This window comes from Euleptes europaea, chromosome 4 (genome assembly GCF_029931775.1).
Source record: "Euleptes europaea isolate rEulEur1 chromosome 4, rEulEur1.hap1, whole genome shotgun sequence".
NCBI classification, from domain to species: Eukaryota; Metazoa; Chordata; class Lepidosauria; order Squamata; family Sphaerodactylidae; genus Euleptes; species Euleptes europaea.
Genome location: NC_079315.1, coordinates 27,210,187 through 27,229,297, shown reverse-complemented (window position 1 = coordinate 27,229,297; position 19,111 = coordinate 27,210,187). Strand labels below are relative to the sequence as shown.

Below are 19,111 nucleotides of genomic sequence, written 5' to 3'. Positions count from 1 at the left end.
TGCAGTACTACAGCTTACCACTCTGCGCCACGGGGCTCCAGCACAATAACAATAGTATTAATAACATATTCCAAGAGCTTTGCACACATTAGGACAATAATCCTTACCAAAGGCCTATACAGTAGCCCTGATTGTCAGGGGCACTGAAGGATCTGAGGGATTCTGTCCATTCTCTTCTAGCAGCCTGCATTGAATGGCTGTTGGAGGCAATTGGTAGGATCATGCTCCAGTGACCGGTCCCTCCATCACAGAGGGTGCCAACTTTCTAGTATACTAGGACCCGTACGGCTCATTTCCAAGCATATGAGGTCACGATTAATTATATGTTTATTTAAATATTTACATTCCACCTTTCCCTTGTGGTTTAAGGCAGTTTAAAATGCCAAGATTAAAAACACATAAAATACAATATGATGTGATTAACCAACACTCCCCAAGAATATACCTTTACAAATAAAACTGACTTTCAGAGCCTTCTGAAACCTTTTAAACATGGTGGGCCCCTCACTTAATTAAGAAACTTGTTCCATGGGGTGGGAAGGAACGGGCTCCAGCAGATGCCAGTGTGGTGTAGTGGTTAAGACGGTGGATTCCCTGCTCCTCCACATGAGCGGCGGACTCTAATCTGGTGAACCGGATTGGTTTCCCCACTCCTATACATGAAGCCTGCTGGGTGACCTTGAGTGAGTCACAGTTCTCTCTGAACTCTCTCGGCCGCACCTACCTCACAAGATGTCTGTTGTAGGGAGAGGAAGGGAAGGCGATTGTAAGCCGGTTTGATTCTTCTTTTAAAAAGGTAGAGAAAGTAGGCATATAAAAACCAACTCTTCTTCTTCCTCTACCTCTTCCTCCTCCTCTTCTTCTCTTCTTCTTCTTCTCCTTCTTCGAAGAAACAAGTCAAAGGTGGCTTCCAGAAGAGTGCCACACAGGGACATATGAGGAAAGGTGGTCCTGCTGAGTCACGATTGCATCAGCAGAACCTTATTTGACAGAGCTTTTACAGTTCTATTAGATCCCAGATCCAACCCCCTGGAAGAAGCATCTAGAGTGTCAGGAGCAAGTCCTGGGAATGGTATGCTGTGGTTGGGAGCAGCTGCTGTTGTTTGGTTCTTGTAGGTTATCCGGGCTGTGTAACCGTGGTCTTGGTATTTTCTTTCCTGATGTTTCGCCAGCAGCTGTGGCAGGCATCTTCAGAGGAGTAACACTGAAGGACAGTGTCTCTCAGTGTCAAGTGTGTAGGAAGAGTAATATATAGTCAGAAAGGGGTTGGGTTTGAGCTGAATCATTGTCCTGCAAAAAGTATCAAAGGTAATGTGCTAATCATTGTCCTGTAAGTATCAAGATAATGTGCTAATGAGGCAATGATTAGCACATTACCTTTGATACTTTTTGCAGGACAATGATTCAGCTCAAACCCAACCCCTTTCTGACTATATATTACTCTTCCTACATACTTGACACTGAGAGACACTGTTCTTCAGTGTTACTCCTCTGAAGATGCCTGCCACAGCTGCTGGTGAAACGTCAGGAAAGAAAATACCAAGACCACGGTTACACAGCCCGGATAACCGACAAGAACCAATGAACTCTGACCATGAAAGCCTTCGACAGCTGCTGTTGTGTTCCTCGTTCAAGGTCTCCCCTTGTTCTCTGTTTAGACTTCGCGCCGTGCGAAGCGCCGAGTGCCCCATGGGTCTCCTCTGGTCTCCGGGGGGGGGGGCGGTTACCACGGTGCCCTGTTATCTGTCTTCGTTTTGCTACTTATGTTCTGTAACCGCCTATCGCCTGCATTAGAGTCCATTTGACTTTTAGGCTTCTGAAACCTGTTGACTTTTCTGAATAAACCTGATTTTCTGGACTAAGCATCTCATGGAATTTATTCATGAAATTATCACGAGGCTAGAGCTGACATTGAGCACATTGTGACATTTTTTCTAGTGTCTTTGCCAACAGAGGTCAGTTTAGATACAGGGCACTAGCAACACTAGCAGCAGACATCTGGTGCAGTGGCTTGGATCATTTTGGTTTGCTCACCGTGACTGATGCTGGCAGATTGCTTGGAGCTGTGTAAGCCGCCACCTGCAAACTGGAGGGTTGCCCATCATGGTTGATTAAGTCCTGCCAGGAGGAATTGAGAGAGCGGGATAAATAACACCTCCTTGCTGGAACCTAATTTCCCTCAGGAGCTTAAAATAGTTCTGTCACTTCTGCAGAAAAGATCCTGCTCGTCTGTGGAAGGCCTGGCCAATATTTGATTGGTTTCCAATTTCCCATATTTGGACTGGTGGCAAAGCAATGTGAGGAAGTTCTGAATGAGGCCTCTTTCCCTGACCCATTCCAATCTGGCTTCACACCAGTTTTAAATGGGTGGCTGATCTGCAGCAACAGTCCCTTCCTGCTAATTTGTTAGACTTTCATTGGCCTTTGATATGATCAGTCATGGCATCTTATTGTAGCCTGTATTGTAGCAAGTCTCTCAAGGGCAACTCTTTGATAGTTTCAGTCTTTGTTGTCCGACAGCTCCAGCAGAGTTTCCACCAGCAATGCCAACTCAGAGTAGTGTAGTGGTTAAGAGCCAGAGTGGTGTAGTGGTTAAGACCAGTGGTTTGGAGCGGTGGACTCAGATCTGGAGAACCAGGTTTGATTCCCTACTCCTCCACATGAGCGGCGGAGGCTAATCTGGTGAACTGGGTTTATTTCCCCACTCCTACACACGAAGCCAGCTGGGTGACCTTGGGCTAGTCACCGTTCTGATAGAGCTCTCTCAGCCTCACCTACCTCATGAAGGAAATGGAGTTTTTCTTAAGAATGATCCTGAGTCTGATTAAGGACTAAACAAAGTGAGTTTATTCAAAAATCACAAACTTGGTAAACGACTGAGAGACAGGCTTATTTCTAACTAGGCTCCGTAACTAACAGGGCAACATGCGGCCTGTTGCTCCTCTCTTTCACTGTAACTAGAAGGAAGAGTAGGGGTGCATTATGAGAACAAACAAGAACATGGGAAGAGAAGGGAGAAGGATCACAACCTTTCTATCTATCTAACTCTCATACTTGCTGCCCCCTGCTGATCTTCCTTTCTTTAATCAATCTTCGTGCACTAGACCAGAGCTTCTCAAACTGTGGGTCGCGACCCTTCCGAGGGCAGCAGCAGGGAGCCTGCCCCAAGCGAGGAGCAAGAATGGGTGCTGCCCTTCTGCAGGCCCCCACCTGCTGTGGGTGGCCCCCGCACTCCCCCCCCCACAGTTCTGGGAAGGACAGAAGGGGCGGACAGAGCAGCTGTCTGCGGGGCGGGGGGACTTGATGCTGGACTTGATGGGCCTTGGTCTGATCCATGAATTGTGAATTTTTACATTGTGTCTTGTCCTCTTGTAATCATTTAACTTTGGGACATTTAAGAATAGAAGAAGAGCCATGCTGGGCCAGACCTAGGGTTGCCAGCTCCCTCTTCACTATGGGTGGGAGGTTTTGGGGGCGGAGCTTGAGGAGGGCAGGGTTTGGGGAGGGGAGGGACTTCAATGCCATGGAGTCCAATTGCCAAAGCAGCCATTTTCTCCAGGTGAACTGATCTCTATCAGCTGGAGATCAGTTGTAATAGCAGGTGATCTCCAGCTACTACCTGGTGGTTGGCAACCCTAGCCTGACAGCAAGCCCACCAAGTCGAGCATTCTGTTCACTTAGCCACCTCTAGGAAGCCCACAAGCAGGATGACTGTGATGGCATCCTTCCGTCCATGTATGTTTGTATAGTGCTGTTTTGAATTGTAAGGCACCTTGAACTATGGAAAGGCAAGAGGGCACTTAGATAAATTCATACTTTGCAAATGGGAGCTGAAGGCTGGCAGAAGAATGGCTTTGGTAGGGTCACCGACTGAGTTCCTGGTAAGCTTTTCTACCGGTTTGCAGCTCACAATGAGATAATTCACTCCACTGCACCACGCCGCTACTTGTCAGTCCTCTCATTGGCCATTGAGGGATAACCTGTGAGCCTGCCTGGGCAAAAAATAAAAGCTCAGGGACCTTTCATGGCATGTGAAACGCCCTTGAAGGTTCGATGGCCTCCAGGTTGTATCGATGGGGAAAGAAGTGCCACTAATGAAGGAGTCCTGTCTGCGTCGAGGCACTCAACGCCATTGTGCTGCTCCAGCGCATTCCGGCAGATACAATAAATGAATCAGATAAACTTGCCTGCAGGAATAGTGTTAAAAGCCCTTACGCCTATGTGGCTAAACACTTATCCTTGACAGTCATCATGAGATCTTCCATGGCGGCCTTTGTTTTGATCCTAAGCATGCTCTCTCTCTCTCTCTCTCTCTCTCTCTCTCTCTCTCTCTCTCTCTCTCTCTCTCTCTTATTTCTTTGCTGGGAAATTGAATTGGTCATGGTATCACACTGTAGAGGAGATTTGGATATAACTTTTTGCGTGCTTGAGCTGCCTTCTGAAATGATTCCATAGGTGCAGATATGAATAAACAAAGGAGGGGGGAAAGGAGGAAGAAAAGGAGGGTAGGTAATAAAAATTACTCAAGATTTAGAGCTAGCTCACTGAGGAGAGTTCACAGGGAGTTTGCTTGCTCTCCCGAACTTCTTAAAAGCTGAGCATAAATTGCTAATCAACTCAGCTGGACCCCCTCCTTGCCTTCCACTGCAGAGTCTTCCTTGGAGTTCTCCTATCCAAGTACCAACCCTGCTTAGCTTTCTAAGATCTGACATGCCATGCCACCTTCCCTCCCTCCCATCCCTGTAGCAAGTTTTTATTTCTTTATTTTCTAAGAGGAGCCATTTTAGTTACTATCATTCTCCCATTCCCATGACACTCCAGGAAGTATAATCCCACTGGTGTTTTACTTTACTTTTTAACTTTCCACAGGAGTGTTCGCATTTGGCCTTTTCGCCACTGACATATTTGTAAATGCTGGCCAGGTTGTGACGGGCAACTTGGCACCCTATTTCTTGACTGTGTGTAAACCCAACTACACTGGGAGCGACTGCCGGGCTCATCACCAGTTTGTAAACAATGGGAATATCTGCACCGGAGACCAGGATGTGATTGAGAAGGCGAGGAGATCCTTTCCATCCAAACATGCTGCTTTAAGCATTTATTCAGCCTTATATGCTACTGTAAGTACATAAAGGAATGTCTGCCGTTATTGATCTTGTTTTAATTTTTGTTGCATCGCTTGGGAATCCACTCCTCTTAGGATTGAGCTCCACAACTGTAGATTCATGTGGTATAGCTCTTGTGATACTGTACCATTACAAAGATCATGACATGGTAGTTTTCTACGTGCAAGTAGTTTTTCCTGTGGAGCATTCAAATATATGCTCCCACATCTGTATGAAGTTGAATAGTCAACTTGTATACGGTTTGCAGCTTCTGAGATTGGCTTCAGAGTTTGGTGAAAACTCGTGTTCCATCAGGGTAGCAAAGTAAGAGGTGCAGGAGGCAGTTATTTTTGTCTCTCCATTGAGTTCAGTGAGCATAGATTAATTTGTACCTCCTCTTTTGTAGAAGTAATGTTACATCATTATTGGGTTCAAGAGATACCAATGTCGGTGCCATTTCTTCCCACCTTGGTTCCAGCGCAGCCCAATCCTGGCCCTGATGTCAGTGGAGTTATGCCAATTCCCGTGTACCAATATGTCGATTATGTGTGTGTGTGTCTTAAGTGCCGTCAAGCTGCGTCCTACTCATGGCGACCCTATAAATCAATGTCCTCCACAACGTCCTGTCTTTAACAGCCTTGCTCAGGTCTTGCACATTGAGGGCCGTGGCAGAAGAAGAAGAGGAGGAGGAGGAGTTGGTTTTTATATGCTGACTTTCTCTACCACTTAAGGGAGACTCAAACCGGCTTACAATCCCTTTCCCTCCCCACAACAGACATCCAGTGAGGTAGGTGAGGCTGAGAGAGCTGTGGCTAGCCCAAGGTCACCCAGCTGGCTTGGTGTGTAGGAGTGGAGAAACAAATCCAGTTCACAGGATTAGCCTCCGCCGATCATTTGGAAGAGTGGGGAATCAAACCCGGTTCTCCAAATCAACCTCCACCGCTCCAAACCACCGCTCTTAACCACTACACCACGCTGGCTCTCAGAGTCAATCCATCTCTTGTTGGGTCTTCCTCTTTTTCTGCTGCCTTCAACTTTTCATGTCGATTATTTGGTTATATAATACCAGCATAGAGCCACCACCTCCAGCTCAGAGAGCCTAGTTCTTGTCAGTCTTTATATCCATACATACCAAGAGCCTGCTAACCAAATGCTGATCCTCCCAGATCACCATATTGTCTGACAAGAGCCATGCCCTTTGGTACACTGGATTTTTCAGAGATCTGGTTCACACATTAAAAGTGTATGCATGTGAAAAACATGTGTGTTCCTCTGTTCAGATGGCATGGTTGCCGTATATACTGAGAGCATAATGGGTGGTATGCGTGGCTGTTATGCATGATTGCAAGGATATGTCTGGATATAATGTCTGATAAGTATTCCGGCACCAGCTTATGTTAAAGCTACACTAATGTAGGGGAAAAAAGGTCAAAGAAGTCAAGATGGAGATCAGGGGTCTCTGTTAGCCTTTCAAAGGTGTATTACATGCACAGCCGTGATTCAGATTGAGGCCGCATAGGAGAAGGATGTCCATCCCAACATGATTTCACTAATCAAAACACACACACCCCACACACACTGTTTTTAGCCCTTTAAAGGAAAGGAGACAAGTGTCCATCTATTTTTCCTTATAGGGGTATCACATTGCAGGGATTGGAGAGCCAGCATGGTGTAGTGGTTAAGAGCGGTGGCTTGGAGTGGTGGAGTCTGATCTGGAGAACCGGGTTTGATTCCCCACTCCTCCACATGAGTGGCGGAGGCTAATCTGGTGAACTGGATTTGTTTCCCCACTCCTCCACATGAAGCCAGCTGGGTGACCTTGGGCTAGTCACACGCTCTCTGCCCCACCTACCTCACAGGGTGTCTGTTGTGGGGAGGGGAAGGGAAGGTGATTGTAAGCCAGTTTTATTCTCCCTTAAGTGGTAGAGAAAGTCAGCATATAAAAACCAACTCTTGTTCTTCAGGGATCCCAGTTTTGATTTGCAAAACAATGCCAAAATGAGAACGAAAACCCGCTCCCCTTTCCGTACAGCCTTGATCCAAATTGAAACAGCATGCTGCTATAATTTGAGACTGCAAGTTCCTTTTTTTAAAACAAAAACAAAAAAACACTGGAAATAGGAAATCATGGATCTCCCTGTGTCTCGTCTGTTTTGACCCTTAAGTTGGAATCCTTTGACTTTCCAGCTACCATTCAGAGGCCATGGGCTTGCACTGTGTGGTGTCGAAGCATGTCTGCTTCTTTCTCGTCAGTTGAGAGGAGAGAGTGGGAGGTATAGAAATAAAATCTGAAAATAAAAACCATCCATATTGTAGTAAGCCAAAGTAAGTTTTCAGTAGCTGGCCTCAGATGCAGCTAAGCATACCCCAGCATTATCATGCAGAGGCTCATTGTTTTTAGAGAGAAACCTTTGAAGATAAACATCCTTATAATGCAACCTTTGAAGATAAACATCCTTATAACGCAATTGCAAAGTAGCTTTAAATCTGGATATTAAATCTTATAATCATGTTGAGCACAGTATACCATAATAGGCATCATGGAAATCGTAGACAAAATTAGCTGTTCTGAAAGTATATTTATTTTATGTATATACTTCCGCATCCTGGTAAATAATGCATCCTTGAAAATGCTAGCATAAGTAAAATTTATTTCTTTAATTAAAATCCGTGTCTGAGGGAGTCATTGCTTCCGCTGATGAACTTTCCCTTGGAGCATCATGGACTTCAGAGCCCGAATTGAAGCACGCTTTTCATCACCTTGATTGTGTTTGCGCATTTTCAAACATTATTAGGTTTGTTTTAAGCGGGAGACAGCAGAATCTGATGCCAACGAGAAGCCAGAGTCTGCTTGCACAAACCACTGTTGCAGGGACTTGTCCTAAAATTAGACTTGGATTCAGTATTTCGCAACATTTGAAAATACGACATCTGGTCCTAAGAGAATGATAAATAAGGAAAGTTTGGGCTATCCCCCTCCCCATTTTGTCCAGATTTATTTCTCCCCATACCTATACATTTTTCTTTCTGGGGGAGTGATCAGGATTTAGTCTTGGGCCTTCCTCTAATCCTGCAGCATTTCCCTCCCTTAGAATAGAAGGGAGATAAGTGAAGAGGAAAGCATCATGCTTACTGAAATTTTTCACTTTAGACCGCCCCACCTGTTCTGTCTCCAAAGAGGGTGTGGCTGGGGTTGTCAACATCCCGGTACTAAGAAGAACCAGTACTAAGCCAATATATACTCAATAGAATTCAGTGAGCAACAATTTATAAGCAAAGACCACACAAAACAACAACAGCAGTCCACAAGGGAGGACGGAGAAGTCCACTAGCAAGGGGCTTGTGGGCCTCAACCAATGAACAGTCTCAATTGGACTACAAATTGCAAATCCACATATCAAACGTTTGAAACATGCAAGAACGTGGCACAAAGTGCCCAGCGAAGCTCAGAGCGGAGCCCGGGAACGCCTTCCGGATGTATAGCGTTTTCACCAATATACATTGGCTTCTTCAGCCAGCATTAAATCTCTTTGGCAGTCACAGTGGAACCTGCAAAATTCATGTAGCTAAAAATAGCTCAGTCTTTAACGTTTGCCACGGTCTCCAGATAAGGGCAAGTTTGATACGTGGATTTTCAATTTGTGGTCCAATTGAGACTGTTCATTGTTTGAGGCTCACAAGCCCCTTGCTAGTGGACTTTTCTGTTCTCCCTTGTGGACTGCTGTTGTTTAGTGTTGTTGTTTTGTGTGGTCTTTGCTTATGTTGTTGAAAAACATTTGTTTGCATATTCACATTACTGTTACAATGTTTCTGTTGTCATATAATTGTTGAAATACACAAATTGTTGTTCATTGAATTCTATTGAGTATATATTGGCTTAGTACTGGTTCTTAGCAACTAAATTAGCAGTACTGGTGATATTTCATAACCAACCTCCAGGTACTAGCTGGAGATCTCCAGCTGATAGAGATCAGCTCACCTGGAGAAAATGGCCGCTTTGGCAATGGGGCTCCATGGCATTGAAGTCCCTTCCCAAACCCCACCCTCCTCAGGCTCCACCCCAAAAACCTCATGCCGGTTGCGAAGAGGAACCTGGCAACCCTAGGTGTGCTGGAAAAGATTAGAAGGGTTGAGGGAAGGAGCGTAGCAGTCTAATGTCCAGTCTTGATCTCCTGCTGGATAGACTTTCAGAGGGGAAATAACGTTCCCAACTGTATTCTGTCCCCTTGATAGAATCTCAGTGCAATCCTAAGCAAAGTTCTAGGCACTTATATATACTAAGAGATGGCATCCCTTCCCTCTTTCCTCCCTCCTTCCCTAATTCTTTTTTACTTATTATTTCTCTGAATGCATCGAGATTAGCATAGTTTTATTATGTATATTTTAGCATAGTTTTATTATATTTGTTATCAATCCAGAATTTTATTAACCGTATATTTCCTTTAATATGTATCTGTGGTATCCTTGACATGTTTGTAATGGCCTATGGCTAAATGCAAATAAAACCATTCATTCATTCAGTGCATTTGGTCAATATCTGGATTCGCTAGCCACCCTGAGCCCAATTTTGCTGGGGGAAGGCAAGGTACAAATAAAATGCATTTTTATTTTTAATAGTAGTGGTTCAGAGCGGTGGACTCTAATCTGGAGAACCAGATTTGATTCCCCACTCCTGCACATGAGCAGTGGACTCTAATCTGGAGAACCGGGTTGGTTTCCCCACTCCTACACATGAAGCCAGCTGGGTGACCTTGGGCTAGTCACAGTTCATCGGCGTGGCTTCTGTGCAGTCCCACATGGGTACTGCGCACGCGCAGGCCAGCCACGGAGAATTTACGCTGGAAAGCTCTAGAATATTCAGGCCGCTCGTGCCCCTCCCTCATCCGAGGCTCTTCCTGCCGAAGCGGTCATGTGACGGGGAGGGGCGAGTGGCCATCCCTCCAGTTCTTTCTTCGCCGCCGCGTGGGTAATAACGTTTTTTGGGTGAGCTCTGGATTTTCTTGCGTCGTCATTCTTAGAGATGATGGCCATCTTCAAAAAGTGTGCTGCTTGTGGATACAAGATGTCGCAGTTGGATGAACACGATAATTGTCTTTATTGTTTAGAAGAGACTCATGACCCGGCGTCCTGCAAACATTGCAAGGCACTCACCCATCGTTCCCGCCACGATAGGGAATTGAAACTTAAGGCACACTTATATGAGCAATCCCTGTTTCCAGTTTTGGGGACCTCTTCTAAAGCTTCTTCATCATCATCCTCTAAAAAGAAGAAGCATTCTGACTCCCCCCCACCCCCCGGCTCTAAAAGGTTTAGTGAGCCGGTGGTGGCCACCTCGGGTTCTGCTAAGGGGTCTGATAAATCTCCCCATTGTGAGACTGAGCCGACGTCCCAATCCCCGTCGGCGCCTAAGAAACATTCCATGTCCAAGGGAAAGTCGAAGTCAAAGGAAAAGTCAGACTCGACCTCGACTCACTCTCCCCTTCAGCAACCAGAGTCGGCACCGAGGAGTGCTTTGACTCCAAGAGCAGGGTCAGCACCGAAGAATGGATCGACGGCGCAAGGGGTAGCTCGTTCCTCCCCAGCTTCTCTTAAGAGCGCGCTGCTGTTAGCCGCTCTGACTCAGGATCAGAGGTCCACCGACCACCATCCATCCCCGGGATCTGGCGGGACTCGCCTCTCGGCAACATCTTCACGGGGACGCCGCAGCCGCGCCCCCTCCAGAGGGAGAGATTCATTGGACCGAGGGTGCTCCACCTCCCCTGCGAGGAAAGGTTCACCTTGCGAGGACTGCATTTATTTCTCCCCTGATGATGTCGTGGGCGATCCTTTCCCAGTCTCCCCTTCCGAAGATGTTAGGGGATATAATGACCAATTAGCCCATACGGCGAAGGCCCTGGGTCTTAAGGTTAACCCTTCTCAATCTAGGGAAGAGGATCCTATCATGGATGTCCTCTATTCCCCTGACGCCAAACCGGTTACTGTCCCAATGGTCAAAGGCATAAGGGGGGTTGCCCTTACTAACTGGGCGAAACCAGCTACATACCCCTTGATCTCTAGGAAGGTGGACAACCTATACAGGGTACAAGAAGGGGAATTCCCATGTTTATATCAGCATCCCCAAAGCAGCTCCCTTGTAGCTGATACCCTTCCAGCCAGGAGGAAAGCTGGATCCCATTCTTCCCCGTCAGATAAGGAGGGAAGAAAATTAGACCTGCTGGGGCGCAGACTGTACTCAGCAGGCCCTTTGGGTTTGAGAGTGGCCAGTCATAGCGCCCTGATGGGATGCTATCAGATGTTGCTATGGGAACACGTCACCGACTTGTTCCCCGAGGTGAGCGAGGAAAGGATTAAGGTCGCCAAGGCCATGCAATCTGAAGTCTACAGGTTAGGATGTCACCAGCTTTATGCAGCTCGGCATGCCGCCGATGCTGCTAGCAAGACCCTGGCATCTAGCGTAGCACTACGACGCTTCTCCTGGCTTCGATCTTCCAACTTGCCTCAGGAAGCCAAGAATAGACTTGAGGACATGTCGTTTGATGAACGTGCACTCTTTAATCAGGCATCAGACGAGTATTTACGTAAATATAAGAAGGACTGGGCTGTTGCTAAATCTTTGGGCATTACAGCTCCTGCGTCGTCTGCTTCCTCGTTCCGACCCAGGTATAAGCCCAGACAGAACCAGTCCTTTTACAATAGGGGATACAGGTTTACCCCGTATCAATACTCGACCCAAAATCGGCAGACTTTTCCCTCGACTGAGCAGAGGAGGTTTCCCCCCAAGGTTCGGGGAAAAAGGGGTGATAGGTCCCCTCAGAATAGGCCCAACTTCGGCAAGTTTGGCCGACATCTGCAGGGCTGCGACGTGGTCCAGTCCGGCCACCTTTGTTCGCCATTATTCTATGGACGTTGGTACCCGCTGTGATTCCGCAGTGGGGGTGGCAGAGTTGAATACGGTTCTGTAGGGAGTTATTAAACAATTTGTTAGTTGCAACCTTACTCCTGCCTCCTGTGTTTATTAGCGTGCTATTCTCCCATGTGGGACTGCACAGAAGCCACGCCGATGAAAAACAGTGTTGCTTACCTGTAACTGTTGTTCATCTAGTGGTCTTCTGTGCAGGCACACATCCCTCCCTCCATCCCCGCTGTGGGTTGCTCTTTTCTTACAGGGCATTTCCGCGGCGGCGAAGTGGAGAACTGGAGGGACGGCCGCTTGCCCCTCCCCTTCACATGACCGCTTGGGTGGGAAGAGCCTCAGGTGAGGGAGGGGCGCGAGCGGCCCGAATATTCTAGAGCTTTCCAGTGTAAATTCTCCGCGGCTGGCCTGCACGTGCGCAGTACCCATGTGTGCCTGCACAGAAGACCACTAGATGAACAACAGTTACAGGTAAGCAACACTGTTTTTCTCTCATAACTTTGCCAGCCTCACCTACCTCACTAGGTGTCTGTTGTGGGGAGAGGAAGGGAAGGAGATTGTAAGCCGGTTTGTTTCTCCCTAAAAAAAGGTAGAGAAAGTTAGCATATAAAAACCAACTCCTCCTCCTCCTCCTCATTCTTCTTCTTCTTCTCCTCGTCCTCCTCCTCGTCCTCTGTTTAGGGTTGCCAGAATATCAATGCCTCTGAGTTCTGCCTAAACATTTTTTAAGCTTTCATCTTTTTTTATTATATTCATTTATATTTATCAGATTTGTATTCATGCCTTCCCGGAGACTGGTGGGATTTTTCCCATTTTTATCCTTACAATAGCATAGAAATTTGAACATGACTCTGCCCAGCTGAATGCCGCATCCACTTTACCCCTTTATTTATTACTTATTTCTTTAAGATATTTCTGTGCTGCCTCATTAGAGTCCTGCTGGGAGGCAGCTTACAATTAAAACAATAAATTATCAATATAAAAACAAGTGAGCCATTAAAACGGGCTCCTGGCTTTTGCAGTTCTTTCCAGTTCTTCAGTTTGACCCTGGCTTACTCTCTGTTCCTGGCCTCATTACGCCTAGCATATGTCTGCTGCAAATGCCCTGGTGCGGTTTTGGGAAGGGGCGCCTTTTAGAAAGCATAAATCACTAGGGAGGTTTTCATTGTGTTGGCTGATGTATTATTAGCCCCTTGCTTTTCTTTGAATGCTGCTGTGTCTTCATACTCACAGAAGCCTTGTAATTACAGGCTCGTAAATTAGTGTGTGTCTGTTAATTGTTTTTGTCCCCCTTTATTTATTTTCTTTGTCCTTGATGCAGTTAAAAAATGATCTATCAAGGCTTTATGGGTTTTAGCGTAGCCGTGTTTCAGATCACAAAGCCATCTCTCACTCTGTAATTACATTTCCGTTCTCTCTTTTTTTTAATAACTCCTGCATGAGCTCTTATTTTTTGTCATATATTATATTACATTGAAAATTAAAGTGGTGCTTGTAAAATGGTGGGGGTTTAGGATGGACTGGGAGAATCTACGCAGTGGATGGGAAGGTTGATGCCCGGTTAACGGTCTATTTTTTTAAACTAGAGGCAGTCCTACAAATACCTTTTATCTAGTATAGGGACTAGATACAAACATGTGTTTGAGTTCTGCCCAGATACAGCCACGACAACCTGGAACCAGTTGAGAGCCAGCATGGTGTAGTGGTTAAGAGCTGTGGTTTGGAGCGGTGGAATTTAATCTGGAGAACTAGGTTTGATTCCCCAATCCTCCATATGAGCAGTAGATGATAATCTGGTGAGCCAGGTTGGTTTCCCCACTCCTACACATGAAGCCAGCTGGGTGACCTTAGGCTAGCCACAGCTCTCAGCCCCACCTACCTCACAGGGTGTCTATTGTGGGGAGGGGAGGGGAAGGTGATTGTAAGCCGGTTTGATTCTCCGTTAATTGGTAGAGGAAGTCGGCATATAAAACCCAACTCCAACTCCTCCTCCTCCTCCAACTATTCCTCCTCCTCCTCCTCTTCTTCTTCCTCCTCCTCCTCTTCCTCTTCTTCTTCCTCTTCCTCCTCCCATCGCGACAATGCTTTTTCTGAGCAGTTAAATCACTTGTTGGTTGCTGTGCCTGCATCTTTGAAAGATCCAATTTATATGTAATATTCCTAATACAAATGATGACCTGGGGAATGCCTGGGATGCTTTGTGCAGAATGGATTCTCGTCATGTCAACTGACCTATAAGAAGTGCATATTCAGCAGCAGCAGTCGGTTTCTGAGAAACATGGTCTGGTTTCAAGATTATATAGCAAGAAAGAACTAAAAAGCTCTCTAGCTCAATCACATTTTTATTGACTTACTTCATTTGTACCCCACCTTCTCCCCAGCAGGGACCAAAATCGGCTTACATTGTTCTCTTCCATTTTAGCCTCACAGCAACCCTGTGAGGTAGTTTAGGCCGAGAGAGCATATGAGAGAGTGTGACTGGCCCAAGGTGACCCAACAAGTTTCCATAACAAAGTGGGGATGGGAACCAAGATTTCCCAGCTCCTAGTCTAATACTCTCAAGTGCTATACCAGATGCTTTTTTTATGAAGCTTGCTTGTGTGCTTATTTATGTTTATACCCCATATTTCTCTTTTGTGGGGACCCAAACTGGTGTAAGGATGTGTCACTGGCAAGCAAGATCAAGTTAATTCCTGCTATTGTATTCCCTATTACTATGTATGGTTGTGAAAGCTGGACAATGAAGAAAGCTGATAGGAAGAAAGTAGATTCCTTTGAAATGTGGTGTTGGAGGAAAGTGTTACAGATACCGTGGACTGCCAAAAAAAAAACAAATCAGTGGGTTGTAGATCAAATCAAGCCTGAACTGACCCTAAAAGCAAAAATGACTCAACTGAGGCTGTCATATTTTGGTCATATTATGAGAAGACAAGAGTCACTGGAAAAGACAGTCATGCCAGGAAAAGTTGAAGGCAGCAGGAAAAGAGTAAGACCCAACAAGAGATGGATTGACTCAACAAAGGAAGCCACAGCCCTCAGTTTGCAAGATCTGAGCAAGGCTGTTAAAGATAGGACATTTTGGAGGACATTGATTCATAGGGTCACTGAGAGTTGGAAGCGACTTGGTGGCACGTAACACACACACAAATTGGTTTACATAATTCTCCCCTCCTCCATTTTATCATCACAACAACAACCCTGTGAAGTAGGTTAAACTGTGTGATTGGCCCAAGGTCACCCAGTAAGATTCTTTGGCAGAGTAAGGATTTAAACTTGGGTCTCCCAGGCCCTAGCCTGACACTACTCACAAGTCAGATCACTGGTCCATCTTGACCAGTCTTGTCGCTCTTTGGCAGTCACTCTCTGACCAGCAGTTGCTCTCTGGGGCTTCAAGGCAGAGAGACACCCTTTAACTGGAGATGCCAGGGATTGAACCTTGGACCTTCTGCATGCAAAGCAGTGGCTCTACTCTATTGACTCACAACACTTCTGTCCCCCAAACTCACCCCAAGTAGGCAATAAGACCACATCTAGTAGCTGCTTCCCTTGGCTGGAGGACAGCTCTAGGTGCTCAGACTTTGTGTGCTGAAGTAATAAACAGGAGGATCATCTAAACTAGCGTGAGTTACTTTGGTAGGGAGGAAGTGGTCTCTTGGGTCTCTAAAGCCACTTTGTTCTGGCTGCGTTTCAGATGTACATCACTAGCACAATCAAGACGAAGAGCAGTCGACTAGCCAAGCCAGTGTTGTGCCTGGGGACTCTTTGTGCCGCATTCCTCACCGGGCTCAACCGAGTTTCCGAGTATCGAAACCATTGCTCAGATGTCATTGCAGGCTTCATCTTGGGAAGTGCAGTAGCTCTCTTTCTGGTAAGTGAATGGTTTTTGCTATTCCTTCTACATTGACACATCACTTCTCATAGTACCTGCCAGCTGGTTTGCTAAAACTGATCCATAAATACTGCCTCTAAGAGCTCGTAGGCAGTACATATGAACACATGAAGCTGCCTTATACTGAATGGAGAGATGTTGAATTTCTTGCCTAATATGGTGCACTGATCAAGGTATCCCAGTCATCAAGATGTAATCAGGTCTGAATAAGTGAAGCAGTATATCCTTCCACGTACATCATGTATGTCAGTATTGGAAGGACTCGTGACTACTGCTTACAAGAATGAATGGGAGATTGACAAGATTAGTAATATCTTCATAGAATTATTTTTTTTAATTGTAGAAGCCAATTTATTTCCCACCCAATGCTTTGCAAAGTCCCCTCTGTAACTGCTGGAAAGAGGTGTTGGTTCAAGGGAATCACCAATAGCTCCAGTGATTTCTCTTCTTCTTCTTCCCTATCCTGCAGGGAACGTGTGTGGTCCATAACTTCAAAGGAACACATGGAGCTCCTTCTAAATCAAAGCCAGATGAACAGCGAGGGATGCCCCTGATGGCATTTCCAAGAGTGGAAAGTCCTTTGGAGACATTGAGCGCGCAGGTGCCTTCCATCCATCACATTTAAATTTTCATTCATTGATTCATTTGTTCGTTGGTGTGAGCTCTAGTCCCGTGATAATCCCATAAACAGACTCAGCAGGCAGGGAGTCCTACGAAAGCTGATTTATTAGGAAAGTTCAACAGGTAACAGAAGCCAGGAAACAAGAGGATACTAGTGAGGTTCAATTGTACGTTGGATGGCATACCGTATATACCCATGTATAAGCTGACCCGCGTATAAGCCGAGGTGCCTAATTTCTCCCCCAAAATGGGGGAAAATTAGGCACCCGCGTATAAGCCAAGGGTCGGCTTATATCCCCTCCCCCCGCAGGTTTACCTTACAGGGCTCTCCAGCGGCGAGGGTCCGGCGGCGGCGGCGGCGCAGCCCGGGGGGGGGGCCGGGGCAGCCTTCCTGCTATTGCAGGAGGCTGCCCAAGGCCGCTCCCGGCGGGGAGAAGCAGCGCCGTCGCCCGGGGGGGGGGCTGGGCAACCTTCCTGCAAGTGCAGGAGGCTGCCCAAAGCCGCTCCCGGCGGGGAGAAGCGGCGGCACGGGGGGGGGGCAGGGCAGCCTTCCTGCAGCAGCAGGAGGCTGCCCCAGGCCACACCCGACGGGGAGGAGCGGCGGCGCTGCCCGGGGGGGGGGGCCTGGGCAGCCTTCCTGCAATTGCAGGAGGCTGCCCAAGGCCGCTCCCGGCGGCAGGAAGCGGCACGGCGGCGGCGGTAAGTTTCCCCCCTTCCTCCCTCCTCTTTCCTCCCTCCTCTTTCCTCCCTCCCCCCGTATTGACCCGCGTATAAGCCGAGGCCGGCTTTTTCAGCCCATTTTTTGGGCTGAAAAACTCGGCTTATACGCAAGTATATACGGTATATAGATAATCAAAAGACAGATAACTCAGGGCACCATGGCAACCCCCCTCCCTGGAGCTGTCTGGAGGTTCCCACAGAAGTAAGTCAAAACACCTAGGAAGAGGAATAATACGTTGGCTTGGCTGGCATCTGGCTCAACCACAGCATACCATTCTCAGGCTAGTGCCTGACAGTTGGTTCGTTCAGGAGAGTCTTGTTCCCTGGTCCTGCCATTACCCCCATTGTTGTCAGAAAAAGCATTAAGAAAAGCCAGTTCCTCTTTTGACTTCCCCCTTTCCAATAAGGTTGCAACATGTAATAGATCAGTTGGTTAGACTGATGATTAGATTTTGTGTGTTTTTTTAAAAGATCAACCACCACCCCAAATTAAACCGGGCATCATATTTTTTAAAGTATGATTTTTAATACTAGCGCTTGTAAAAATGGCAGGGCCAGTCAGAGGGGGAACAGATAGTCCCTTTGACCTGGGACTCAAGCTGAAAAGGGTTCTCAAATTTACACTTGTTAAGTAAATGTTCAAATTAATTCTCTCTCTTTTTTTGGGGGGGTGCCTTTTGTTTTCATGTGTCGTTATTATTAAAATTGTTTGTTACGGCCCTGCCCAATGGTTCGGCCCATTAAAAATATCAAGAACTTTTAGTTTATGTATAGTTTAGATAGGAGACCACTGGTCTATCAGTGGTTAGTACTGTCTGCTCTGGCTGGCTGCAGCTCTCCTAGGTCTCGGGCATAAGTCGTTCCCATCACCTATGACCAGATCCTTTTAATAGGAGATTGAACTTGGGGCTTTCTGCATGCAAGCAGTGGGACCTCTCCTGTGTCTTGTTGGATCGTCTCGTGTCATACTAAACAGTACTCTGTGTTTTCTGTCCTCTCTGTCTCCCTGTAGAATCATTCTGCCTCTATGACTGAAGTCACCTGATCGGCAAGACTGCAAGAGAAGCTATTTTTTAATTGCCCTCCAGTACAATACTCCCAAGACATCACACAGTTAAACTCAGTGTCAGACTGCGATGACCAGTATTATGTTATGTCTAGTTAGAAGCTAATGTTTTGTACATTTTTGTATGAGGAAGTGATGTAGCTTGCCCTGGAATTTCCCCCTCCTCCCTTTTGGTCAGCTTTAATATATTTATGCCAGAATTTAAGAAAAAAGGGGGGGAAAGATTTTTTTCTTGTTAATAATGTGTTCTGAGGCGCTACATCTTTGGGAAATGTTGATGTTTTGTGATATTTGTACACAGGCCTTTTTTTGGTTTTGTTTTATATACACAATAAATTAAATGATAATTATAATACTAAAACCCTTTAACCCTTTTGTTACCAGGGGAAAAAAATGCTTCCACTAACTGACAGGGCCAGATTCTGTGATGCTGCTGTAATTCTGCAGTTTAATTCCCTTTGACCTTTAGGGGAGTTACTTTAGGGTTGCCACCACATGTCTGGGTCTAAACATTGAGGTTGCTCATAATAAGAATATATCTTTGGGTCCTAATTCAGCATGGCAAGAACATGACTGAGGACGTAACGTTTGTCGTGTATTTCCCCTCTTCCTCTCCAAGCCCCATGGAAGTGAGCGGGAGCTGGGTAGGCCATTCCGGATCCTGCCTTGTGAGAAACTCCCATGCATTTCTGTGGTGCTGCTTTGAAAATCGTCTCAGTGGATTGCTCACAAGCTGGGCGGTCTCCAGTTTCCTTACTGCTGACCAGTTTTCAGCTTGTGTGTCTGGAGGATCCACG

General features: G+C 46.4%; 1 protein-coding gene across 1 annotated transcript in view; it reads left to right on the top strand.

Annotated features, from left to right (window-relative positions):
- Positions 1-18,526, top strand: part of PLPPR1 (phospholipid phosphatase related 1) — a 78,267-nt gene extending 59,741 nt beyond the window's left edge. The window contains exons 4-7 of the mRNA XM_056848001.1: positions 4,870-5,120; positions 15,710-15,886; positions 16,377-16,508; positions 18,261-18,526. Coding sequence (XP_056703979.1) covers positions 4,870-5,120; positions 15,710-15,886; positions 16,377-16,508; positions 18,261-18,293 — 593 coding nt within the window. The 3' untranslated portion in view covers positions 18,294-18,526. The remainder of the gene's footprint in view (positions 1-4,869; positions 5,121-15,709; positions 15,887-16,376; positions 16,509-18,260) is intronic.
- The last annotated feature ends 585 nt before the right edge of the window (positions 18,527-19,111 follow it).